Here is a 21,670-nt window from a genome sequence, read left to right on the forward strand (position 1 = left end):
TTCTGATTGGCTGGTTTTATGAATACATTAGGGCAGGGAATGGCGAGTTTTTCCACACGCGGCAGCGACTGTAGGGATTTGGGCGATAGTATGCGAACAGTGGCGGCTCCCCGCTGTGGGAAGGCGTCCCACCGGCGTACCATTTCGGTACGAGTTCCCCCCCGCCCCCCGCCTCGGTCACCGTAAGCGCAAAGCGGCGGGCTCGCAGAGCCATAAATAGCGGGCGGCCGGGAGGAGAGCCGTGTTGTATGAAAGGAGAGAAGGTTAGCACTCCCCTTGACAAGGATGGAAGAGGCCCTCGGGCCTGACAACACGCATACGGTTAAGGCATTGCCACCTACTTCGTGGCATCTAACCAACGTTTTTTCCCCGTCGGTTCCCGCGCGGGGGCGGGCAGGGAGGGGGGCAGGGGGGGGGGCGGGGGGGGGGGCCGGGGGCGGGCCGGGAGGGCCGCCCGAGGCCTGGGGGACGCCGGGCACGGAGCGGCGGGGCGCCCCGCGGGCGTGGCCGCGGCACCCGGGACGTATCGCCCGGCCGCCGGCCGCCGTGAGGACGGGGGCGCCGCGACCTGGCCCAGGCGCCCCGCCAGCGCAGCGCAGGGGGCGGACGGCCCGGAGACGCGCGCCCGCCCGCCCGCGGCCCTGGCTCGGGGGCTCAGCCCGGCCTCCCGCCGCGGAGTCCCGGCGTCCCTGGCGGCTCAGCACCGCGGCCCTTCCTGAGCGCCTTCCGGAGCCGCCGGCGCCGAGCAGGACCTGCCGGGGGGCCGCGCACGCGCCGTTCCCCCGCTCTGTCCGGGGCACGGGCCAGCGCACGCTCCACCGCGCAGGCAGCTGTCCGTGGAGTCGAGCAAACCCGCCCGACCACAGCCCCCTGCCAGAGGGGTGCAGGCAGCACCACCCGCCTCACGGGGAACCGGGAGCGGAGGCTGGCCCGCAGCCCCTCCGACCGCGCGCCGACCTGGGCCTGGGCGCCAACGGGACGCACGGGCGCTGCGAGTCGGGGCGAGGACAGACGAGGGCACCCGGAGATTCCAGCGCTCCAGCGACGCAGGTGGGGGCCCTGCTGGGGCCCCCGGGTCACCCGGCCCGCCGTGGAGCGCGTGTCAGCACGCACACGTGTGCGTGGGACGGCAGGTGCCTGGGCGGTGTGCGCACGGGAACCGTAGGCACACGCAGGTGCACGCACGCCAAGGCATTAAGACAGCGGGGCAGAGCTGGGCAGCAGGTACTTGACTGAAGAATTCGAGGTGCGAAAACGGTTCAGTGCCAAAGCTTTTGGAAAATTCTCTCGTGGAGCCCGTGTGTATTCACTGCTTGGATCATGAAGCGTAAACAAACCAGGACGGCCGCAGGAAACAAGGTGTGTTAACAGGTGAAGCTGCGGGGCACCTGGCGGGCTCAGTCTGCAAGAGCGTGTGACTCTCGGTCTCAGGGTTGGGAGCTTGGGCCCCAGGTCGGGTGTAGACTTTACTTAAGTCTTTAAGGGGCGCCTCGGCGTCTCCGTTGGTTGAGCGACCAGCTCTTAGTTTTGGCTCAGGTCACCATCTCGGGGTCGGGGGACTGAGCCAACATTGGGCTCTGTGCTCGGCGGGGCATCTGCTTGGGATTCTCTCTCCCCCTGCATGTGTGCTCGCTCTTTCTCTAAATAAATCTTTAAAAAAAAAATTATTTTGGGAGGCACCTGGGTGGCTGTCGTTAGGCGTCTGCCTTCGGTTCGGGTCGTGGTCCCAGGGTCCTGGGATCGAGCCCCGCGTCGGGCTCCCTGCTCCGCGGGAAGCCTGCTTCTCCCTCTCCCGCTCCCCCTGCTTGTGTTCCCTCTCTTGCTGTGTCTCTGTCAAATAAATAAAATCTTTAAAAACAATCTTAAAAAATTATTTTTTTAAAGTTGACTGATAAAGCCAGCAAGATTCTATGCTCATATATGCTTGAAATGATCCAAAATAGTTTATTTTTAATGACTATACTAGAAGATAATCCCCAAAATGTCAGTGGTAGCACAAACCCAGGGGGTTTATGATCCTTGCCTATTTGCTTTACGATGTCAATAATTAACACAAATAGTAACTTTCATAGTAAGAAAAAGTAGTTTTTAGTGGGCCGCCTGAGCAGCAGAAGGGCCGGTGAGCTTCCAGCCCCCACCCTGAAAAGAACTGCACGTTAAGAAAAGTGAAAAAGTCTTATGGGACAAAATTACAAGACATGAAAATTTTTATTTTTAAAAGAGAATGTATTTTTACACAAATCTACAACAGAGAATTCAAACGTAGAAAAAATAAACTATATCCAAGGGCACAGAGCTCCGTGTCCGCGCCCCCCCCCCCCCCCCCCCGGGGGGGGCAGCAATACCTTCGTGCTTCCTACCAAAATATGTGGCAAACCAGGCCCCCCCCCCCACAGCCCCTCGAGCGCTGACCACGTCACTCCAGCGGGACAGCCCACCTGCTGCCCACCTCCCGGGGAGAGGCCGGGGAACCAGAAGGAAGCCAGTTTCCACATGCCTTCTACCAGAATGGTCAGCGCCGTCCAAGTGACAGCGGCCACTGGAAGGGGCCCCAGAAGCCCATCGAGGGCAGCCCCCTACTCCCCCTCCCAGGACTCAGGGCCTCAGGAAAGGCAGGGTGGGCGCGGCTCCATCCGCAGACCCAGCACAGGCAGGGCCCGCACTTCAGCCACCTGGTGCTGGTGGAGGAGGGGGGTGTGGACAGGGGTCCCAGGCCTGGATCAGCACAGCACCACCCCCGCTCCCCCCCCCCAACGCTGGCAACCGCGCTGCTGGAGGTTCCCACGCACACCACCATGTAGGCGCGCCGGAGCGGGCGGCTCCCAGTGCCGGCCCCAAGGCCCCCAGCAAGCCTGCAGGTTCCAAAGCCCAGACTGAGCCCGGGCCTCGGAACCGGGGTCTCCTGCAGCCGGGTGGCTGGCTCCTCTCCAGCTACACTTCCCCGGGTTCTTCCCAGCCCCCCGGAACGCACTCCTGACCTACAGGGGAGCCAAGTCCTTCCCGTGGCCATCCTCAACTTCCTGCCACCAAGGAGACTTTTCGAGAAGGGGCCAAGCGCACGCGGGCCTGGCGGGGGAAGCCCAGCGCGGGGGCAAGACTCCTACCTCGTATCACAGCTTGTGGCCGTGCGTGTCGGGGACGCGGGGGGGGGGCGCGCAGGGAGCTACGGGCGCGACACCACACCGTCGGCACAGGGACCACGAACTCCCACACAAAGGGTTTTCACACGAAAATAACCTTACAGTGTTCTGCGTTTTCCAGAAAGACTTTGAAACAACACTGGGCACGACTACAGGACCCGGTGACCACGGACCACGTCGCTAGAGCATCTACTGAACAGACAAGGGGGCCGGCCGCGGGGGCTCACAGCGCTTGCACTGGGTGCTTAGATACCAAAGAAGGTACAGAACATTTACTGGAAAAAAACACAACTCATGATAAATTGAACTTCACCCTTCTGTAATAAAAAATTAAAAATTTTTGTGACTCTGCTTGACACAATACAGACTAGAAATTTCCCCAGACAGTGTGAGAGGGATCAGCAAGAAATGTCACCAGCAACTTCTAGAACTTTCTGGTGGTAGACACCCCCTCCACCACATCGTCCTCAGAGGCGGCTTAATCCAGGCCCGTGCCGACCCCCAGGCCCAGACCGAGGGGCGCCCTTCCAGACACCGCGCTCCCGCCGCCGGGGCACCTTCCTGACCGTCCCCCCCGCGGCGCCCACAGCGCCTAGCAGTCACTCTTCCAGAGCTTGATGGTCTTGTCGTTCTCCAGCGCGGCCGAGGCGATGATGTTCTCTGTCGGGTGGCAGGCTGTCGAGATCACAACGTCTGAAACGGAAACCAGAGCCGACGTCTGCCCCCTGGTGCAGAGACCTGCTCTGCCGCCCGGGGTCACACTCCCACCGCCCCCAGGGCCCCCGCCACTGGCCCCCAACGCTCACAGCCCTGTGCTGTGCCACGCACACCAGGGGCACAGAGCAGCACAGCAGGCGGCCACGCCGGTGGGAAGGTGGCAGGCGGCATGACACAGCGGCCTCCAAGAGCACCAGCGTCGGCCCGCGGCAGCAGAGCGGGCTCGTGGAGCCTGGCCCAGCACCCAGCGCACTGGGACCCAGCGGGTACAGAGGAGCCCCAGTCTCGCCACGTGGACAACGTTCCCGTGCTCACCCGGACCAGAGCCCACGCTCCCGCCACCCCCCACTGCTGCTGGGCCCAGGCACACTCCGCAGGGCACGCTTTGCCTCCGCCAGGAAGCTCCCCACCTCCGCCAGGGATGTGAGAGTCCATGAGCTGACACCTGGGGCTACACCCCAGAACTTTCCCACTTGCCGAGCAGCTGCAAAGGGGCTGAGTGTCCTGCCCATGCAGTGGCGGGTGGGCCAGAAACAACCGAGGCACGGGGCTGCTCCCAAGGAGCTAAGCCACGTGGGCAGACCACACAAAAGTGGCAGCTGACCTGCAGGTGTAGGCCGTGTCCCCAGCGGGTAGAGGTGGCTTTAAGGGATGACAATAGGGCACTCAAAGGATCGGACAATCACTCTCCCCAGAGGGCAGGCGGGGAGAGGGGCGGCCTCTGGGGGCAGAGGGCCCAGCATGGGCGGCTGCTCAGAGTGCAGAACGCAAGGCCCCCAGGGAGGTGGGTGAGAGAGCAACCAGAGCCTCTAGCCCACCGTGGATGTCCCCTGCCCCACGCTTGTCTTGACGAAGGACACACACACACACACACACACACACACACACACACACACACACACACACACGAGCCACGTCCGCACACGGAGCCTACATGGACCGTGAGGCCAGGCAGCCAGAAAGATGACCATGGAGAGAAGTTAAAGCCGGACCCGACCTTGGCCAGACGGGAGCTCGGACAAAGCCACCCGCCAACCGCTCCGAAACGGGGGGCGCCCCCAGGCCACCAGAAGGCCGAGGAAGGACACGAGAAGCCGGCGGCACGACAACGCACACCGCGCACACCATCGCTGCGTAACGTGGGTGTGCGGCCGGCACAGATCCCCGCGCTCACCTGTGTGGCCCTGTAATTTCTGTACGATCTCCTTGGTCTGCAGATTCCAGATGTACACCAGGTTGTCCTCGGAACCAGACACGATCCACTAGGAACAGGAAGACGAGCAAGAGAAACCCAGGTCGGAGCTGGCTCGTGGGCAAGGGTCCCTGTCCCCACACGTCCATGCCCGCCCCAGGGCGGCGCTCACCCTCCCAGCACCGCCCACAGAGAAACGGGAGGCCGCGCTGGGCCGTCGCAGCCCTCTGGGACCTGCATCATTTCCTCCAATCACCACTCTCTCGGGGTCACGTCCGGGTCTGCCGAACGCCACCACCCACTCGAGTCACGTCCCGCTTAGGCGAGCACATGACTGGGGCCCCGGGCTGGGCAGCAGAACCCTCACAGAGACAACACTGCGCCCCACACCCCGAACCCTCTGCCTCCATGAGGGAGAAGCCGAGCGTCCCAGTCACCGGTACTTCATTCTGCGGGCACAGAGGGACGCCTGAAGGCGTACAAGCCAACCTGTGAGAGGGTCACCCCTCGGGAGAGACAGCTGGGAGGGCGAGAAGCTCCTGAGCTGGGAGAACACTTACCTTCCCGCCAGTGACTGAGAAATTGGCAAAAATGCAGTATTTCTCATTCTTGTGGCCGGTGTACGTCTTCAGGCACTGCAAAGACGAGAGTGTCAGTATGTCTGTTGAGTCACGATTTCCCTGCACTGTGGACAATTCCCGGCGTCTGGAATGCGGGCATTTCACGGCCGACTAACCTTAGCTCTGAGAGCACTCTAAACACCTAGGGTGCAAAGCCACGCGGTTGAAGCCTTCACCTGCGGCCTAGCGAGCTGCAAAATCCTGAGTCTGACAAACACACACTATGCCAACCCAATGAAGATGGCTTCCATTAGCCCTTCTTGCTTCAGACCCTGGCTCAGCGAAAGCCACAGCCCAGGGCCTCGGCACAACCCAGTCCCAGCAAGCCTGCCCCCAGCACTCACCTTCCCTTTGCTGTAGTCCCAGAGCTTCAGCGTGCTGGAAGGCAGAGGGGGGGGGCAGTGAGTCACCTGCATTCCCGGGACTCCCTGCAGTCACTGTGTGCCCACCCCCCACCATGTGCGCACACGTGGAGCGAAGCCAGGGCCCGCCGTCTGTCGGCATCCGAGAGCACAGTTTGAGAGCCCCACACGTTTCTGCCACTAACCAGAGGCTACCGGGTGCCCCTGGAATCAGTAGGCTCGTTCCCGCTACAAGAGGGAGGCAGGGAGGTTCCAGAAATGTCCAGAACAGATTTCAGTGGCAACAAGCAATCCCCCCCTTCCCTGGGCAGGAATTCGCTCTTCCCAAGGGTGCTGAGAAGCGCCAACCACATGGCCCTCTAGCAAGCTTGGGGGCCAGGCTCGGGGCCCCAGAGAGCCGGCCAAAGTGCACACAGGGCAACCAGAGGTTGAAGGCCCGCCCAAGAGGGGGCAAAACTGGCCCCGGTGTTTGCTGGGGTGAAACCCAGGTGCTCATGGGCAGAGCCAGACCTGCTCAGAGGCTGCCCGTGCCCCACAGTCGCCACGGAGAAACCTGGATCCCCAATCCGTCTTCAGCCCGGACACCCGGCCCCCAGCACAGCATATGCATTCCAGAAGCCTACACCTACCAGAAGCGTGGACCACGTACCAGGCTTAGACATCTCTTATCTCTACAAGTGCAACACTGCTAAGAGATAGACGTCCCCGGCCCGCCCCGCGGGAAGCGGTGGCACTTACTTGTCCAAGGTCGCAGCCAGGATGTACTTGCCATTTGGAGAGAACTTCACAAATGACACAGGAGGGTTGTCGTCATCTGCATGGGAAACGCAGAGACAGGCTGATGGGAAGAGCGCCGGGCCTATGCCCGGGGAGGAAAGGAGGACAGTCCCCCATCACCACATGGGGCCATCCGAGTGGGGACGCTGCCACGGGTGCCCACACCACCACCTAGGATGGGACCCCGAGGAGCCCAGCACACCTCCCTTCGCCCGTCCCTGGCGCCGGTCACAACGGCCGGTTCTCCTCGATGTTTCTCGGGTCCCTGGTGGGGGCCTGACCACCCCCTCTGCCACGACGGCTTTAGGAACAAAGGGCCTGTGGCCAATCAAACTCAGGGTGCCTGGCCTTCCGCCAACATGGGGTTTGTAGGAGGACCCAGGGTCAATTTCTTCATGTGAAACAGTTTGCCAACGCCCCGCTGGACTGAGAAGTATTGCCACTGAGGGAAAAAGGACCCGGGTGAATCATCTCAGATGTTTTCTGCCACCTAATTAGAGCAAAAGGTCTGTAAACCCCCTCTAGAAACAACCCTGCTGGCATGATACCCGCATCCTTGCTTCTATACTCGGGTCTGAAAGCTCACCCCGGGCGGCCCGGGAATGCCGGTAAGAGCCACCGTCAGGGGCCGCCCAGGCCAAGGCCGGCACTTGCCGCTGCATGACAGCCCTGTGACCCTCACATCGGGAGGAGCGCGCTTCCCCCCAGGTGAGAAGGACAGAACCGGGGCCGTGCACCCTGGTGCCGAGCAGGGGAGAGCGGCGGGCCGCATTACCACCTCCAGGGCCCTGGCCACCGCACGCCGGGGGCCGCCGCTCCCTCCGACACGTCCCAGACACTGCAAAGGCACATGAAAAGGCGTGAGGCCAGACGGCCCTCCTCAGGGCACAGGGGCCACACCAGGAAGGCAGGCCCCCAACTCAGACAAGGCGAGGTAATGCCGGTGTTTCTGACCCAAGCTCCAGGACCAACGCTTCGCTGGGTCTGAAAAGTTCTAATCCTGTGGACCTGCCTTTAGAAACGGGCTGGGGACAGAGTTACGCACCGCCCCTTCCTCCCGCGGACGCTGTGCGGGCTCAAGACCTGGTGCTGGTACCTGCCTGCTCCCAGCCTTGGGTTAGTTAACGAGCCTCTCCGGGTCTCCGCTTCCCGCCCGGCTGTGGGGCGGGCTGGCCGTGAGGATGACGTGTTAACGTCAACGCTTAACACGGAGCAAGCGCCAGGCAGCTCCCGTGGCGCGAACGATGGAACTTTCCCACCCGGTGGAGGTGGCTGTGCCAGGCCTCTGGGGACGGAGGCTGGGGACACAGCGTGAGGTCACGTCATCAGAAGGGTAAACTCATAAAGCAAAAACCATACAAATGCCACCGTCATGGGCTAAACCGCGACCCTCTCAAAACTTCTCACATTGAAACCCTAACCCCGGTATCTCAGCTCTATGTGGGGACGCGGCCTTGCAAGGGGTGACTCGGTTAAAACGCGGCTAGTACAGGGGACCCTACTCCAATCTGACCAGCGTCTGTACAAGAGAAGAACTGGACGCCAGGGGTGCACACACACGGGACAGCCATGGGAAGACACAGCAGGAAGGTCGAGGAGAGACTGCAGGAGGAACCAGGCCCGCCCACGCCTGCATCTCGGATGCCAGCGTCGAGGATGCAGGGATAAATCTCCGGTAAGTCGCCTGAGCTGGGGTGCTTTGCTATGGCAGCCCCAGGTGACCCCAGCTGATGCGTAAAGCCACATGCATTCCCGACTGCCCAGGGAAGGGTGCAGAGCTTCGAAGGCCGCACCTCCCGGCAGGTCGTAGGCCCCTCCCCCAGCCCACAACCCAGTTCTCGCCTGCCCGCAGCGTAGAACTGTACCACTGCCCTATTTCACACTTAAACCTGAAACTGCAGGGACCTTCCAGGCTGACCCAAGGTGATCCACCTTCTCAAAATCCTCCCAGGGCTGCCTCCCCATCGCCTTCAGGGGCTCAGGCCCTGCAGGGGCCCAGCACCCACCCTCTAGCCACACACACACCTGCTTCTCTTTCCACAGCTGACCCCTACCCATCTGCAGAGACCCCACTGCCTGTCCCCCGGGCTTGCCCGTGACACCCCCGGCAGATGGGATGCATTTCAGGGCCGGGACTCAATCAAGTCTTGCTCAAGGAATGATCTGAGGAGAGTCCCCACCAAGGGTCTGAGGGGCTCACGGGGCTTTCAGAGGACACGGCCAGGCAGTCCCAAGCAAGGGCTGACGGAACACAGCACGGGCCCCCCCCGGAGAGGCGACGTCACGGTGCCAGAGGTCAGCAGGAAGGAGTTGCCAGGAGCTGGAACTGGTCGGTGAGGGAGGAGCCCTCCCCCAGAAAGCACACATGACGGAGGGCAGGGAACAGCGACCGCCGCTGGGAGGGACAGCCCGCCGGAAAGCCCGCGCCGGCGGCACTCACCGATCAGCGTCTTCAAGCACTGGCCAGAGGCGGTGTCCCAGATCCGACTGCAACGCAAAAATAGGAAGTTTTTACAAAGCAAGTCAGGACGAGCAGCTCAAGGCGTTCTGGCTCCTAAGCAAACCCTGATTTTGAGACTAACACACAATGAGCCACATTTCAGTTTTCTGTACTGTTCCGCTCCACCATTCCTTCAGCAACGAGGTCCCCGCCCTGGGGCCAGAACGGGCGCCGCGTGGACCATGCACACCGCTCACCTGCCGTGCTCACAGGGCCCCCGCGTGTTCTCATGCGCTCCGCCACAAGAGGCATGGTCACCGCGACGGGGACAACAGAGGCTGCGGCCGAGGGCGCCAGGAGCCCACCCTGTTCTCCGGCACAAACATTCCAAGCACGCGGTTGCTCGGGAGTTTCCGCAGAACTAGAGCATCGTATGGGACCTTCTGGATGTTCCTCTAGTTCAGGAGCGAGAGAACGTATTCAAGGAGCTGCTGCCCCAGAACGGACGTGCCACTTCGAGCGTGTCTGTGACTTCCGTCCACGCAAACATCTTCAGCAGCAGACGCGCGTGTCGCCTGCCCCTCCACGGCACAGACGCCCAGCAGCGGGGACACTGGCTCACAGGGTGCCACCTGACCTTCCTAACGTCCTCTCCCAGCCTCCCACCCCCACCAGGGGATGCCCTGGCCCGGGACAGTATCCTGCATCACTCCCGTGCTGCTAACTCCCTGACCGCTGGGGGTGGGCGCGGGGCCGGCAACCTGCTCCTAGGACCAGCTCCGCTCTGCCTGCCCCACCAGGCCCTTCTTCTGGGAAGGAGCCCCCCTCTGCAGCAGGCACCCGTCGGGGCTGGGTGCTACAGTGACAGGGCCTCTGAACCCTGGCGGTTCAGAGCCGGGGCACCGGAGCCCGCCGCATGGCACAGATTCCGGCTGCCACCCACCCACCCACGCCGCTGGGGACAACCAGCAAGACCTCAGCCGGCCTCGGCTCCCCGCCCCCCCCCCCCCCCCCCCGCCGAGTGAGGGTGGCGAGGCCGGGGACAGGGCCGCCGTGAGGGTGGAGTCAGTGCTGATCAAGTGCCGTGTCCGGGACTCCTAACTCTCGAAAAACAGACCCTCTACGAAGAGATAAAGCTCTATCCCGTTAACTAGGAGCTCCAAACACCCTGGATGAGGGGCAGATGAGCGTGGTTTGCTCCTGATTTAACTAGAAACGTTTTTAGCGCACATTACCGCACGTTGTAAACGTTACGAAACTTCTAGTGAACAGTTTGCCACACCGTTAAAGTCTCCACTGGGAGTGCCTGCCCGGCCTCTGCCAGTGACACATCATGGAGGTTTGCCTTTGTTGACACAATACATCAGATTACAGACTTCCTGATGTCAATCGCTGTTACAACCCTCACTGTTCGAGAAACCCACGTAGTCATGGACTACTATTTTCTGAGGCACTGCTGGAATCAGCTTGCAAATGATTCCTTTGGAATTCTGACATCGATATTCCTGAGTGAAGCATCCTCCATGGATTTCTTTCCAGACTCACTACGGAGCTTGGGGAGGAGGGTCACACTAGCTCCACCAGGGGCATCAGACCAGGGGCCCCCACCTTGTTCTGTGGTCGGAACAGGTTCCCAGCCTTGGAAGTCCAGGATCCAGCTCAGCTCCACTGGCCGTGCGCAGACCTTCCTCAGCCAACTCAGCAAACGGGAGCTCCCCAAACGTGCCCCATTCTCCCCTCCCCAGAGCCTGCTACGTCTGCACCCCGCTGCCTCCATCTTGCTCATCTTCCGTTTCCTTATTGGAGCTTCCAGGGTTAACTGCTGGGCTGGCCTCAGTAAGTACACAGCTTTGTAATTTTTCTCTTCTCCCTCTTCTGTAGAAAGCTTTCAAAGCCTGTCCGTGGGCAACCCCGAGATCGTTCCGGGCTCGCGGGACACAACGTACGCTATGCTGCGCACACAGCAAATACACAGCCACGGGGTCGCTCGGGTCTGGACGCTCTCCTGTCGACGTCTCAAAGCCGCGAAGCCATGCGTCCCACCCCATTGTCCTCATGGCCCCAGGCCCTGCGTGCGCTCGCGGCGGCCGTGTGGCTGCGGTGCACGGGCCTCTCCTGCCAGCTATGCATGGCTCGCTCTGCGTCCCCTCAGGGGTGGGGGTGACGACACATGCTCCGTCTGTAAGTCCCGCTGACTCGGACGCTGCTCTGTACTTCGCGCCCGCCGACGCCGTTCGCCCACCCTTTGGTTTCTCCCACGACCTGACAGACTGCAGCAAGGGTGTCCAGCTGCCGCGATGATGCCCAGCGCGGGGCATTTCACTCCTTCTGTGGCATTTTCATTAGATGATTTATGTTACCCCATTTCCTCTTTCTTGTTTCCTTTTTGCTAAATATAGACTGATTCCTAGCCTTGCTTTTGTTCTCTCTCGTAACTGGGAAGCTCCTCTCGGGTCATCATGCAGCTGGGGGCCGCTACCCACCGGCCTCCCCACACTGAGCAGCGAGCACGCCAGACGGGCAGGAGGCTGTCCCTGCCCGCGTGCCCCCGGCACAGCGTCTGCCGACTTAAACGGACATTTCCTTCTCCAGCCTCTCTCGTGCCTCCGACAGAATCCTCAACACTTAGGTTACAAAGTCCAAGCTGTCCAAGCATTACTCAGTCAGGCTACACAGGACATTCCACATGAAACCACGTCCCCCCTTCCTCCTCACCTCCTCTGTGGCAGGATTTCCACGCCGCATCCTCCACGGGACGTGAGGCTGGTCCTGGGCCCGCATGCCCCCAGCGCCCACAAGGAGCGGAGTCTGAAGCAGGAACGCCTCCCCAGCCTCCCTGCACCAGCAGCCCCCCTCCGGCCATGTGTCTGTCCATCTGTCACAGCCCACGACAGCAGAAGCCCCTCGCGGGGACAGGCTTCCTCCTGCCCCGTTTTCACTGCTGTCCCGCAGAGGCCAGAACACGGCCTTTACATAAACGTGCTGAGTCGATGAAGTAAATGTCTTCACTTACCAGAGACCGTCGTAGCTACTGGACACTATCAAGGATCCGTCCCGATTAAAATGAACCTGTGAACAGAGTGGAGGAAAAAAAGACACTTACTTCCAAGTGGTCCACACAGACTACGTGGCCCTGCCCACCTGAGCAGCCCTCCTACTCACAAGTGCCCTTGACAAACACGCCGTCTTCCTAACACTGACGAAACAACGGAGCCACCACGCGCTTCAAACTCTACGGATTTCCTGCCGATGCTGACAGATACCCGAGCGGCACGGATAAAGTGATTTTTACCAGGTGTCTCAAGCAGCAGGCCCTCTGTTTCATAATGGATGACTAAACTTAGAAGGAAAACCAACCCCAAACACGTCTTAAGCAGCTAAATCACTTACTACAAAATGTATCCTCGAAAAGAAACAAATGGAACCAAGTGACCATGCCCGAGAGAGAAGAGGCCGGGCCTGGAGAGCCCGTGCCTGCATGCATCTGCTGCTGCCATGGAGGCGGCCTGACCAGGGCGACCTGGCCGAAAACCACCTCCCCTGACCTCACATTAAACCAAGAAAAACCCACCTGTTGGGTAACCACCAGAACAATGCACGCAGGCGCGTCTCCCTGCCTGCCACAAAGACCGGGAACCTCAGGCACCCGGGCGCCCGACATCCAGGCCGCTCTGAACCCCACACCTCGGAGTGGGGGTGACTCCCCCGTGGGCTGGTCCCCCGGGCACGACTGGCCTCCACTCCCCGCACCTTCTGTCACCCAGGGGCCCAGCCCCCTCCGCCCCCGTGGCCACACACATCTCTGCAGCCAAGCCCCGGTCTCACAACTAAACCATCTTCGAGTTTCCTTCCTGCTTTCCCGGTGGAATCCCAGCGGAAGTAAAGAAACCACGAAGTCAGATGAGACTATCGCCAACTTCTACCTTTTTTATTTCAGTCCCGGGCAGAGTTTATCCAGGATAAGCCTTTTTATAACAACTAGCACCTTGCTGAAACCGGCTCGCTCCCTGCTACCCATGCCACGTTTTCCACGTGAGACTGCACGGCACAGGAGGTGGGGTGGGCCCGTGGCCGCCTGTTGGGTCAGTTGGCCTCCACCCTGGCACCACCACCCCACCAGCCCAGTCTCTCCGGCCGCAGGGCTGCCCATGTGGCTGCACCTGCCCGACTCACAAGGGCCAAGCTGCCTCCAGACACTGCTGGACGTCCCCAGGGGCACCTGAGAGCTCGTTCCACTGAGCGCCAGGCCCCAGAGTGGCTGACACACTTTCAGTGGACGTGGGTGACACGGGGCCAGGAGACACAGAGAAGCTGTGGTCTAGAGACTCGGGCCCCGCCCGCCACAAGGACGATGCTCTAGTAGCTGCAGCAGGAAGGTCAACAGGTGGGATGAACTTGGCTTTATTTAACCCAAAGTCTCTACGGTCCCACCCCAACATGTGACCGGTGTTGAAGTCACCCACGAGACACTTCTGGCTCCCTTTTGTCCCACGGGACCATTGAAGGCTGAGCACGCACAGCACACCTGACGCTCACGGCGTGTCTCGATCTGGGCTCCCAGCACTTCATGGGCTGCACCACGGCGCGCAGCTGGCGGCCTCTGTGCCGGACCGCTGGGCCCCGCATGCTCTCCAGGAGACACTCGAGAGGATTTTCTGTTGTCCTTCTATCCCTACCGGTGGTTTTGGCAGGACAGGCTCACAGGCCAGCTACTTAACCATGCCCACCCGCTCATCAGCCCCTCAAGGTAACAGTCTTTCTAACTCGCTGCCATCTGTCCAACCACGTTCTCCCTTTGGGTTTGCAAAATACTCTATCACGGTCCACTGTACCAGACACTAACGAGTTGACATGGGTCCCTGGAAGCTACCATGCCAACCTCATACTCTGCCTTGTTCCCAACCACATCGGGAACTCCCCACTGGCAAATGCAGCTTGGCTTTTCCATCCCACCAACGGTCAGGTGTGAAAGGCAACAAGGGCGCCCTACACATCCCCAGTTAAAACATAAGCACTACGAAGACACGAGAAAGGCAGTAAGTGAGACCCTAAGGGGAATGCCAAGTCCGCACTCAGATGACAGTCACTCAGAGACCTCCCTCCAGCCGGGGGGAGGGGCACACCTGGCAGACAGGTGAGCTCACGTAAAAGCAGCGAAGCAGGAAACAGGGTGAGTACAGGGAAAATCTACAGGCCGGGAGGCTGCAGCGAGGGCTGAGGGGGCCACTCAGGTGGGAGGAAGGGCAGGGATGGGGCAGCCAGCGGGGTACACGCCGTGAGGCTTCCAGCTCCTAGACGCATCTGCTGGAAAGCTCAGTGTGCCTCCTTCACACGACGATGCCCACCGAAAGTTCGCCCGCAGAAACGGCACGCCGAGGTGAAGCTGTCCAACGAAGATGCTCACTGCACTCCTGGCTGTGCAGCGCGAGTTACAAGCAAACACCCACCGGGTGCCTGGCACAGGTTGCTACTACCCCCCAGGGTCCAGGCACGGAGAACCCCTCCCACGGGGCCGCACAGCAGCCGTGCTGCACCCCCACCACCGAGAGGACATCCAGTGGAAGACACGGAACTGGAATGCGGGGACCAGCAGTGGGCCTGGGGGGGCAGGGCGGGGGCCTCAGGAGAGTCTGACTCTCTCCTCGCTACCTCTGTTTGCCTTTTCTTAAAGGAGTACATTTACTTCCATAGGAAATGCAAACCTTACAAACCCTACGACTGCTCAGGCAGAGAGCCCCCCCCCGCCCCCCAACCTGCACTCCTGCGACCCCTGGCCTTCCTTCCGCTCGCATCCCGGGTCCTTCCCACATTCACCACCATGCTCCCCTCGGACTGGGAGTCCACAGCGGAGGGGAGAGCACCGGTCAGGCCAGGCCCTGTGTCCACAGCACACCGCCTTCCTCAGAGCCCCAGGCGCTGGCCGGGCCTCTGGGCGGCAAGGGCCCCTCGAGGCCACTGCAACCAGCGTGCGATACGTTCCTCTACGTATCCAGGCTCTGCAAGTGGTCTCGGCTGGGCAGAAAAGCCCTTCCGAGGCTGAAAATGCTTCAAATCACTCACCTACACGATTTCAGAAAGTGAAAAGGACCATCTGCTCAGTAAGAATAAGCACACTGTTTACACGATCCCTTCCCCTTTCCAAAAAAAGGCAAACTTGGCTAAGAAACAAGCCCAGGCTCTCTGCTGACAAAGGAAGGAATCTCTTGGCCACTTTCAAGTGGAGAGGTTTGTGATACAACGGACACTTTAAGCACGCACACTCGTCTTGCACACTGCTGGCGTGTGCACAAGGCAGGACGCGGAGCACACACAGAGGACACTCGTTGGGGCTACGCCATCCACTGGCTCTCGCCCTCGGCCAGGTCATCTCAACCCCCTCCACCACCACCCCAGGATCAAAGCCAGCTCCACTGCGAACTCACTTCCCAGTGCGTGGCCCTCTTCCAGGCCTGGCCGCCCTACCTGTGCCACAGGATTCAGTTTGGGGACACCACACCCAGGCCCTCGCCCACCTGTCCTCTCCCTGGCCATCACCCTGCCCTGCTGTGCCGTGCCCAGGGTTCGGTGGGACTTACGGCTGAGACCGGGTCCGAGTGTGCAGGCAGAGTCTTGAGACACTTCCCTGTTTTCACGTCCCATATCCTCACACTTTCATCAAACTGAAGACAAAAGAAGAGGTTAAGGCCATTCCATACGGAGGGGGAGATGACCGGTCCGCTGGAACCCAAGACCTGCCACCACTACCCCCTCGTCCCCCAGCACGACAGAGAAGACTCAAGGCTCAACTCCCAAGCCCCTGGCTACAAAGTACCGCCCCCACGCCCGGAGGCATCGCACTTACAGAGCCCGAGACGATGAGGTTGGACTGGGGGTTGAAGTTACAGCAAAAGACGTAGTTACTGTGCCCCTTCAGGGTTTTCAGACACTTCCCCTAAAACCAAGTATTGTCAGACTAAGTTACCCCCAGTGGTTATTTCAACACCAAGCCCACAGTGGCCCGATGGCACATCTCCCACCAAGCGGGGCCGCCCATGACCAGCTGGTCCCCAGACCGCCCTCGGACTCCCACACCATGCCCCCTGTCCACACATAGGGGCTCTGCCGGGAGGGAGGCCCAGAGCAGCTCACCGAGCTCACGTCCCAGATCTTTAGGGTTTTATCATCTGAGGCGGAAACAAGGAGGTTGGAATCTGACGACCAGGCCACATCTGATATCCCCTGGGGAGCAAAAACACAGGGTCACCACATTGACGGGACAAAATACAGTGAACCAGCAAAGGTCAGAACATCCGTCTAAAGATAAATTAGCACATGGCTCCACTATCCAAACCCTCTAGCTACTCCCGACCACACAGACAGATCACTACATGGTCCCCAAAGGAGAAGTGTGTTTTCTTGCAGTTAGGATGAAACTTTTCTGGGAAGGTCAAAAGTATTTGCTTAAAAAACAAGAGGCAAACAACTATCAAAAAACTCGGGCGGGGTGGGGGGAGCTTAGATCTTAACCTGAGGAGCCCTGGGGATGGGCCCCACCCCCCTGGACCAGTGGAGCTACAGTGGCCCGCCGCCAACCTCAGCATGCAGGGCTCACACCTACCAGCTTGTGACCAGATATGGTTTTCTCGAATTTTCCGTCATACGCTCCCCAAATTTTAATGAGTTTATCAGCAGCTGAAAGAAAGGAAGACAAAGGAAATGGGGTGCTTCAGTCATCCCGAGTACAAAATCTGGGCTTCCCACAACAAGCGTCCTGGTAACAGTGCGAATCCCTCTGGCACCACGTGGACAGGCTCCATGCAGAGCGAACAGCCACGCTCAGACACCCGCTGCCCGCGCTCTTCCCCTCTCCCCCAGGCCCATCACTTCAGAGCAGCCAAGCGCCCCAGTCAGGGCGAGGGGCACATGCCTTGCTGCCAATGCCCCAGCAGCAGCGTTAGGAAGCAAGCCCTCCCACTGTCCCGGGCTTCTGGTTGCAGCTCAGACGGCCCCTGGTAAGAGCTGAGGCCCTAGTGATACGTACATGAACTTGCCAGCCACTCCCCATTCGGGCTGAATTTCACAGAGGACACGGCTTTCGTGTGGCCAGCCAGGGTGAATTTTAGAGCATAGTTTGGTTTGACAGGGGTAGGCTGTTGAAGAGACAGTACCAGTCATCAAACACTAGCCAGTGTGCTGGTTTCAAGCTCAGACCCACCTCCTGAGCTCCAAATCCATATTCCAAGGGCCTACTGGACTTTCTGGAAGTTGCCTTCCAAACTGGACAGGTTTAAATCTGGGCTATTTCCCCTCCATAGTCCTGCTTCTCCTGTAGCCCCCTCTTCAGTGCCCCCACTCCACCAGGCCAGCTCAATGCTAGATTTTCTGGTTTTCAAAAATTGTAATAAAATTTTGTTTATGTGCTATGCTATTTAAATTTTCAGTAGCAAGTGTGTGTGTAGAGGATCTTATTAAAACTGAGACTTATTTGGGGGGAAAAAGGGGGGAAAAGACAATCATAAGGAAAAGAAAATATGTTCACAGTACCACTGTGAACCACAGTACCACGGAGGCCCCTCAAGGCCTCACCCCACCCTCAACGAGACCGGAGGCACCATCTGACACAGCCGCAGCCTTGCTCAAAGGCCCACATGTGCTGCCTGGTGTCCACCAAAGGGGTTGGCAAACCTTCCTGGGAACCAGAATTGTGGAACCAGGGAGGGGGCTTCATGAGAGGCTTTCTAGGTCCCACAGAGAATCTTACAATCAGGACCAAGGATCTATGTTTTTGATAAAGCCCCTTCCCCAGGGAACAGGTCTGGACATCTCCAGCGTGGTAAACAAACACCGAGTAGGTATGTGCTCGATGAATAAAAATGCAGTGTCTGAGGGAGAAGCATCTCCGAGGAGTGTTCAGCCTAGGCACCCCCTGACAGTTCCCCCAGAGCCCTCAGGGACGTGCCTTGCTCTGCGCGGCCGAGGAGGAAGGGGTGGGCTGTGCTCTGGCGGCCTCTGTCTCTGGCTTCTTCTCCTCCGTTGCCATGGCTCTACAGCCCACCAGGCAGGGGGACACGGGCAGAGGAGTTCACAGCTCCACTCGAAGACTCCCAGTGCAAAGAACTGTCTGCTAATCGAAACCTACAGGGGGGACTGAGACCAATAAACAAACCATATTTTACAAGTTAATTCCCAGAAAAAAGGATGAAAAACCTTTGCCCTCCTCGCTTGGCCCTGTAGCAGACACACTGTTCCAGATGAACCTATCCTATCTGTGGGCCTAACTCAGCACTAACACTCTTTAGATGCTAAAACAGCCTGCCCAGGCCCCTTTTGTCAAAGAAATCCAAGGCCCCACCTTCAAGGGTGCTCCCTACTGTTATCCTTGTCAGTAGGAATGCAGCCCGTCTAGGCAAACAAAACACAATTTTCTTCAGAGAGCCCTTGAAACGTAAAAAAAAAAAAAAAAACCCAAACCAACCAAAAGTGCAGGAGACTGAGCTTCAGGGTGTAGAAATTTGGGAACTCATCCAAATCCTCACAAATGATGCAACAGGGCTTAACTGCCATGTTTGAAAATATACAAGAGGTGACCCCCCAGTGCTCTGCACCTCCCAGGGGCTTCCCTGTCGCCGGGTGCAGACACAAGGCTGCCTCCAGAACCCTAGCAGCTCAAAAGGCGCCCTGTCCCTGGTGAGGCGACTACAAAACGCGGCCGGGAAGCGCAACCCAGGGCCAGCCGTGCCTGCTTGCTGAAGCCTGAAGTGTACACAGATCAGCTGCAAGCAAGCTCGCGCGCTGCAGGAGGGAAAAAGACTGCAGCTCAATTAGGTTTCAGCGTGACAATGGGAGCTACCCGTACAGCGAGCGACTCAGTTTGCTGTCGCACAGGATTCCAGAACCTGGATGTGTCTCCTAGAAGCACACCTGGTGACTCTGAAACCGGGGGGGAGCACTACGGACCACATCCTCACAGACACCGCTGGCCATCCAATTCCCGGACGTGTGCACTACCGTTAATCTAAGGAGTTTACAGTGTAAATTCTAGCTTGGCACTGAAAACCGAAAGCCTGCACAACTCCTTGTCACACCAAGGGAAAATGGAAGCCATCAAAAAAGAACATGTCTCAAAGTCTTCATCCAAGAGGAAGGAAGAGAAATTACAATGCAACACAGCCGTGCAGAGCACAGATGTGGCCCCTGCTGGCTACCTGTAGCAAGGACTCCTACCCAAGGATGGATCGTGCTGCACCCAAAGCCCAAGTACCAGAGCGGGGGAGGGGCAGGTCGCATAATGGCACCCAGGGACAAAAGTGCTGGCACAAAACTGGTGCTCAGTAAATGCTAGCTGCTTGGTGATTAAATTTAGTGCAATCTGGCAGTGCCTATTAACCCAAGTGCTGCCCTCCCCTAGGTGGGATGGACAAGTGGGGTGGGGGGAGCTAAGGAAAACAGCTGGAAAGACTTTCACAAAACCTAACATCTGAAGAAGGTATCAGCAGGAGCTAAGTGAGGTGTGGGGGAGAAACTGCACTGGGAACAGAGAGGCTTCCTCTGGGCTAAACAGGGCAGCTCAGGGAGCCCAGAGCTGCTCCTTTTAACATAAAAATTGAGACCCACCAGGAGGTGGGGTGTGACTCCCAGCAAACTACCTGCCCTCAGGTGAGGACCAGGGAATACATCAGACCCTCTCACAGAAAAGGTGTTGAACCCCTCCCAGCTCAAACCCAATCCGCCAATCCCTTGGGCTCGCAAAACATGAACGTGCAAAAACTCAGGGGGACCATGAAGACGACAATTTCTTGACTCAAGGCCCCTGGTTTCCACTTGAGAGGGAGAAAAGCCTTGCATTTTCCATTAACACTCAGGGGACTCTGGGGAAGCAACCGGGCAGCAGGTTAGGCACTAGCTCCTCAAGGAATCCAAGAAGGTAAAGGCAACTGTGCTGTGGGGACGGCCTCCAGGGCACGTGCTACCTGCCCCCTCCCAACACTCACAGGTCTTTCACCCAGGTGAGCCTGACCACCCAAGGCTGAGCCTCCCAAACCTGAGTGCTCGCCTGCACTGCCTGTAAAATGCAGCCTCCTGGACTCCACCCGGGAGACTGGGCCCACAGGTGAGGGAACCTGATGACTTGCAGGTGGTCAGACCAAAAGAGTGAGGGGGACGCCGCTCTCCCCACCTGTTCTGCAGCCGGCTTCCATCCTAGCTTACCTATCTGCCTTCTAGGGGACCGGGCCAACCTCGCAGGCAGCTTCTAGCACAGCACCTGCCAGCGTGTCTGAAGGGCTCGATAAACGGACCTGGGTGGGTAGAAACCGGTATGAGCAGCTTAGTAGGGAGCGTCTTGACATCACCCAAAATGGCTCACACCAGACTGGAGGTGGTGCGAGGCGCTACGGAAGGAGCCGGGGTCTCTCGCTGCGGGAGGGCGAACCGCACCTGGGGAGCCCGGCTTCTCAGGGGAGAGACAGGGCCTGGGTGCCTGGGCTGAGGGCGAGCAGCAGGTCGGGGTAGGGGGTGTTTCTGCAGAAGAGGAGAGCAGGCTGGTCTGCGCGCCACGGCCAGGCACCAGTCGGTGGGTCTGGGGTCTTTCTTTAGACGAGCAGCGGAGAGCAAGGGGAGACGCGCGCTGGCTGCTGGAATTAAGTCACAGTCCCCGGGCTGAGGGCTTGTCACCCGGCCGCCGGGGGAGCAGAAGCTGGGGAGTGGCTGCACGGGTGGGCGCTGGGGGTCCCCGGGGGGTACGTCTGGGGAGGGGCTCCGGGACCCGAGTACGGGGAGGGGGCCGCCGCCGCCGCCGCCGGGGGCCGGGTGCGAACGAGGGGGCGCAGGGCCGGCACCCGGAAGGGAGGCGGTGGGGGCGCGGGGCGCCTGCACGGGGAGGGCCCGGCGGCGCTGGGCCGGGACCTGGGCCTGGCCCGCCGGAACACGTGCGGCGCCGGGGCGGCCCGAGGGGCAGCCGGCGTCGGCCCCCGCCCGCACCCCGGGTGCTGTCCCCGCGCTGGCGGCCCCGCTTACCTGCCGGCCGCGGCGGCGGGGCGGGCGCTCGGGGCGTCGCGTCGCCGCCGCCTGGGCGGGAGCCGGGCCGAGCTGGACGAGGCGGCGTTGGGGGGGGGGCACTGGCAGTGCGCGTGCGCAAGGGGCGGGGCTGCGGTGGGGCGGGGCGAGCGCACAAAGCCGGCCTCTCGGAGGGGCACTACGGGGAGCGGCGAGGGGCAGAATGCCTGGGGCAAGCCCAACGCCTTAAAGGGACGCTTGCGGAGCGCACTTTCCTCTGCAAAGCGGTAACCTCAAAGTTGGCCGGTGTAGGTCGTTTTTCTTGTGCACTTTCTAAAAACGGAAGTATGATGATACCTCCAGGAAAGTGCCAGTGTGCCCCTCGAAAGTTCACCTCCTGAACTCGGCCTGCAGCGGCGCCCCCAGGAAGCAGCAGCGCTCGCCCCTGG

General features: G+C 60.0%; 1 protein-coding gene, 1 long non-coding RNA gene and 1 other non-coding gene across 5 annotated transcripts; 2 read left to right on the forward strand and 1 right to left on the reverse strand.

Moving 5' to 3' along the window:
* Window positions 1-241: 241 nt before the first annotated feature.
* Window positions 242-367, forward strand: LOC112814205 (U6atac minor spliceosomal RNA). The gene has a single exon (XR_003205700.1). It is a non-coding gene; the product is annotated as a U6atac minor spliceosomal RNA (small nuclear RNA).
* A 386-nt stretch (window positions 368-753) lies between these two features.
* LOC141371905 (uncharacterized) lies at window positions 754-3,479 on the forward strand. The gene is made up of 2 exons (XR_012377229.1): window positions 754-1,359; window positions 3,262-3,479. It is a non-coding gene; the product is annotated as an uncharacterized lncRNA (long non-coding RNA).
* On the reverse strand, window positions 3,439-21,356 carry WDR5 (WD repeat domain 5). 3 transcript variants are annotated; one of them, XM_025859511.2, is made up of 16 exons: window positions 21,243-21,334; window positions 20,664-20,860; window positions 20,436-20,524; window positions 18,187-18,374; window positions 17,269-17,377; window positions 16,846-16,919; window positions 16,377-16,466; window positions 16,090-16,179; window positions 15,824-15,907; window positions 12,262-12,317; window positions 9,249-9,295; window positions 6,770-6,845; window positions 6,014-6,047; window positions 5,610-5,684; window positions 5,032-5,119; window positions 3,439-3,833 (listed from the first exon to the last, which is right to left on the reverse strand). In XM_025859511.2, the coding sequence occupies exons 4-16, from the start codon at window positions 18,265-18,267 to the stop codon at window positions 3,733-3,735; spliced, it is 1,005 nt and encodes a 334-aa protein (XP_025715296.1). In that variant the 5' UTR covers window positions 18,268-18,374; window positions 20,436-20,524; window positions 20,664-20,860; window positions 21,243-21,334; the 3' UTR covers window positions 3,439-3,732. The 3 variants fall into 3 exon arrangements, with proteins under 3 accessions (XP_025715296.1, XP_073746024.1, XP_025715297.1); XM_073889923.1 differs by having other exon boundaries at window positions 20,664-20,747; window positions 21,243-21,309; XM_025859512.2 differs by lacking the exon at window positions 20,664-20,860 and having other exon boundaries at window positions 21,243-21,356.
* Window positions 21,357-21,670: the final 314 nt, after the last annotated feature.

Source organism: Callorhinus ursinus, unplaced genomic scaffold, assembly GCF_003265705.2.
Source record: "Callorhinus ursinus isolate GAN/ISIS: 27379988/994484 unplaced genomic scaffold, GSC_fseal_2.0 scaffold122, whole genome shotgun sequence".
Classification (NCBI taxonomy): domain Eukaryota; kingdom Metazoa; phylum Chordata; class Mammalia; order Carnivora; family Otariidae; genus Callorhinus; species Callorhinus ursinus.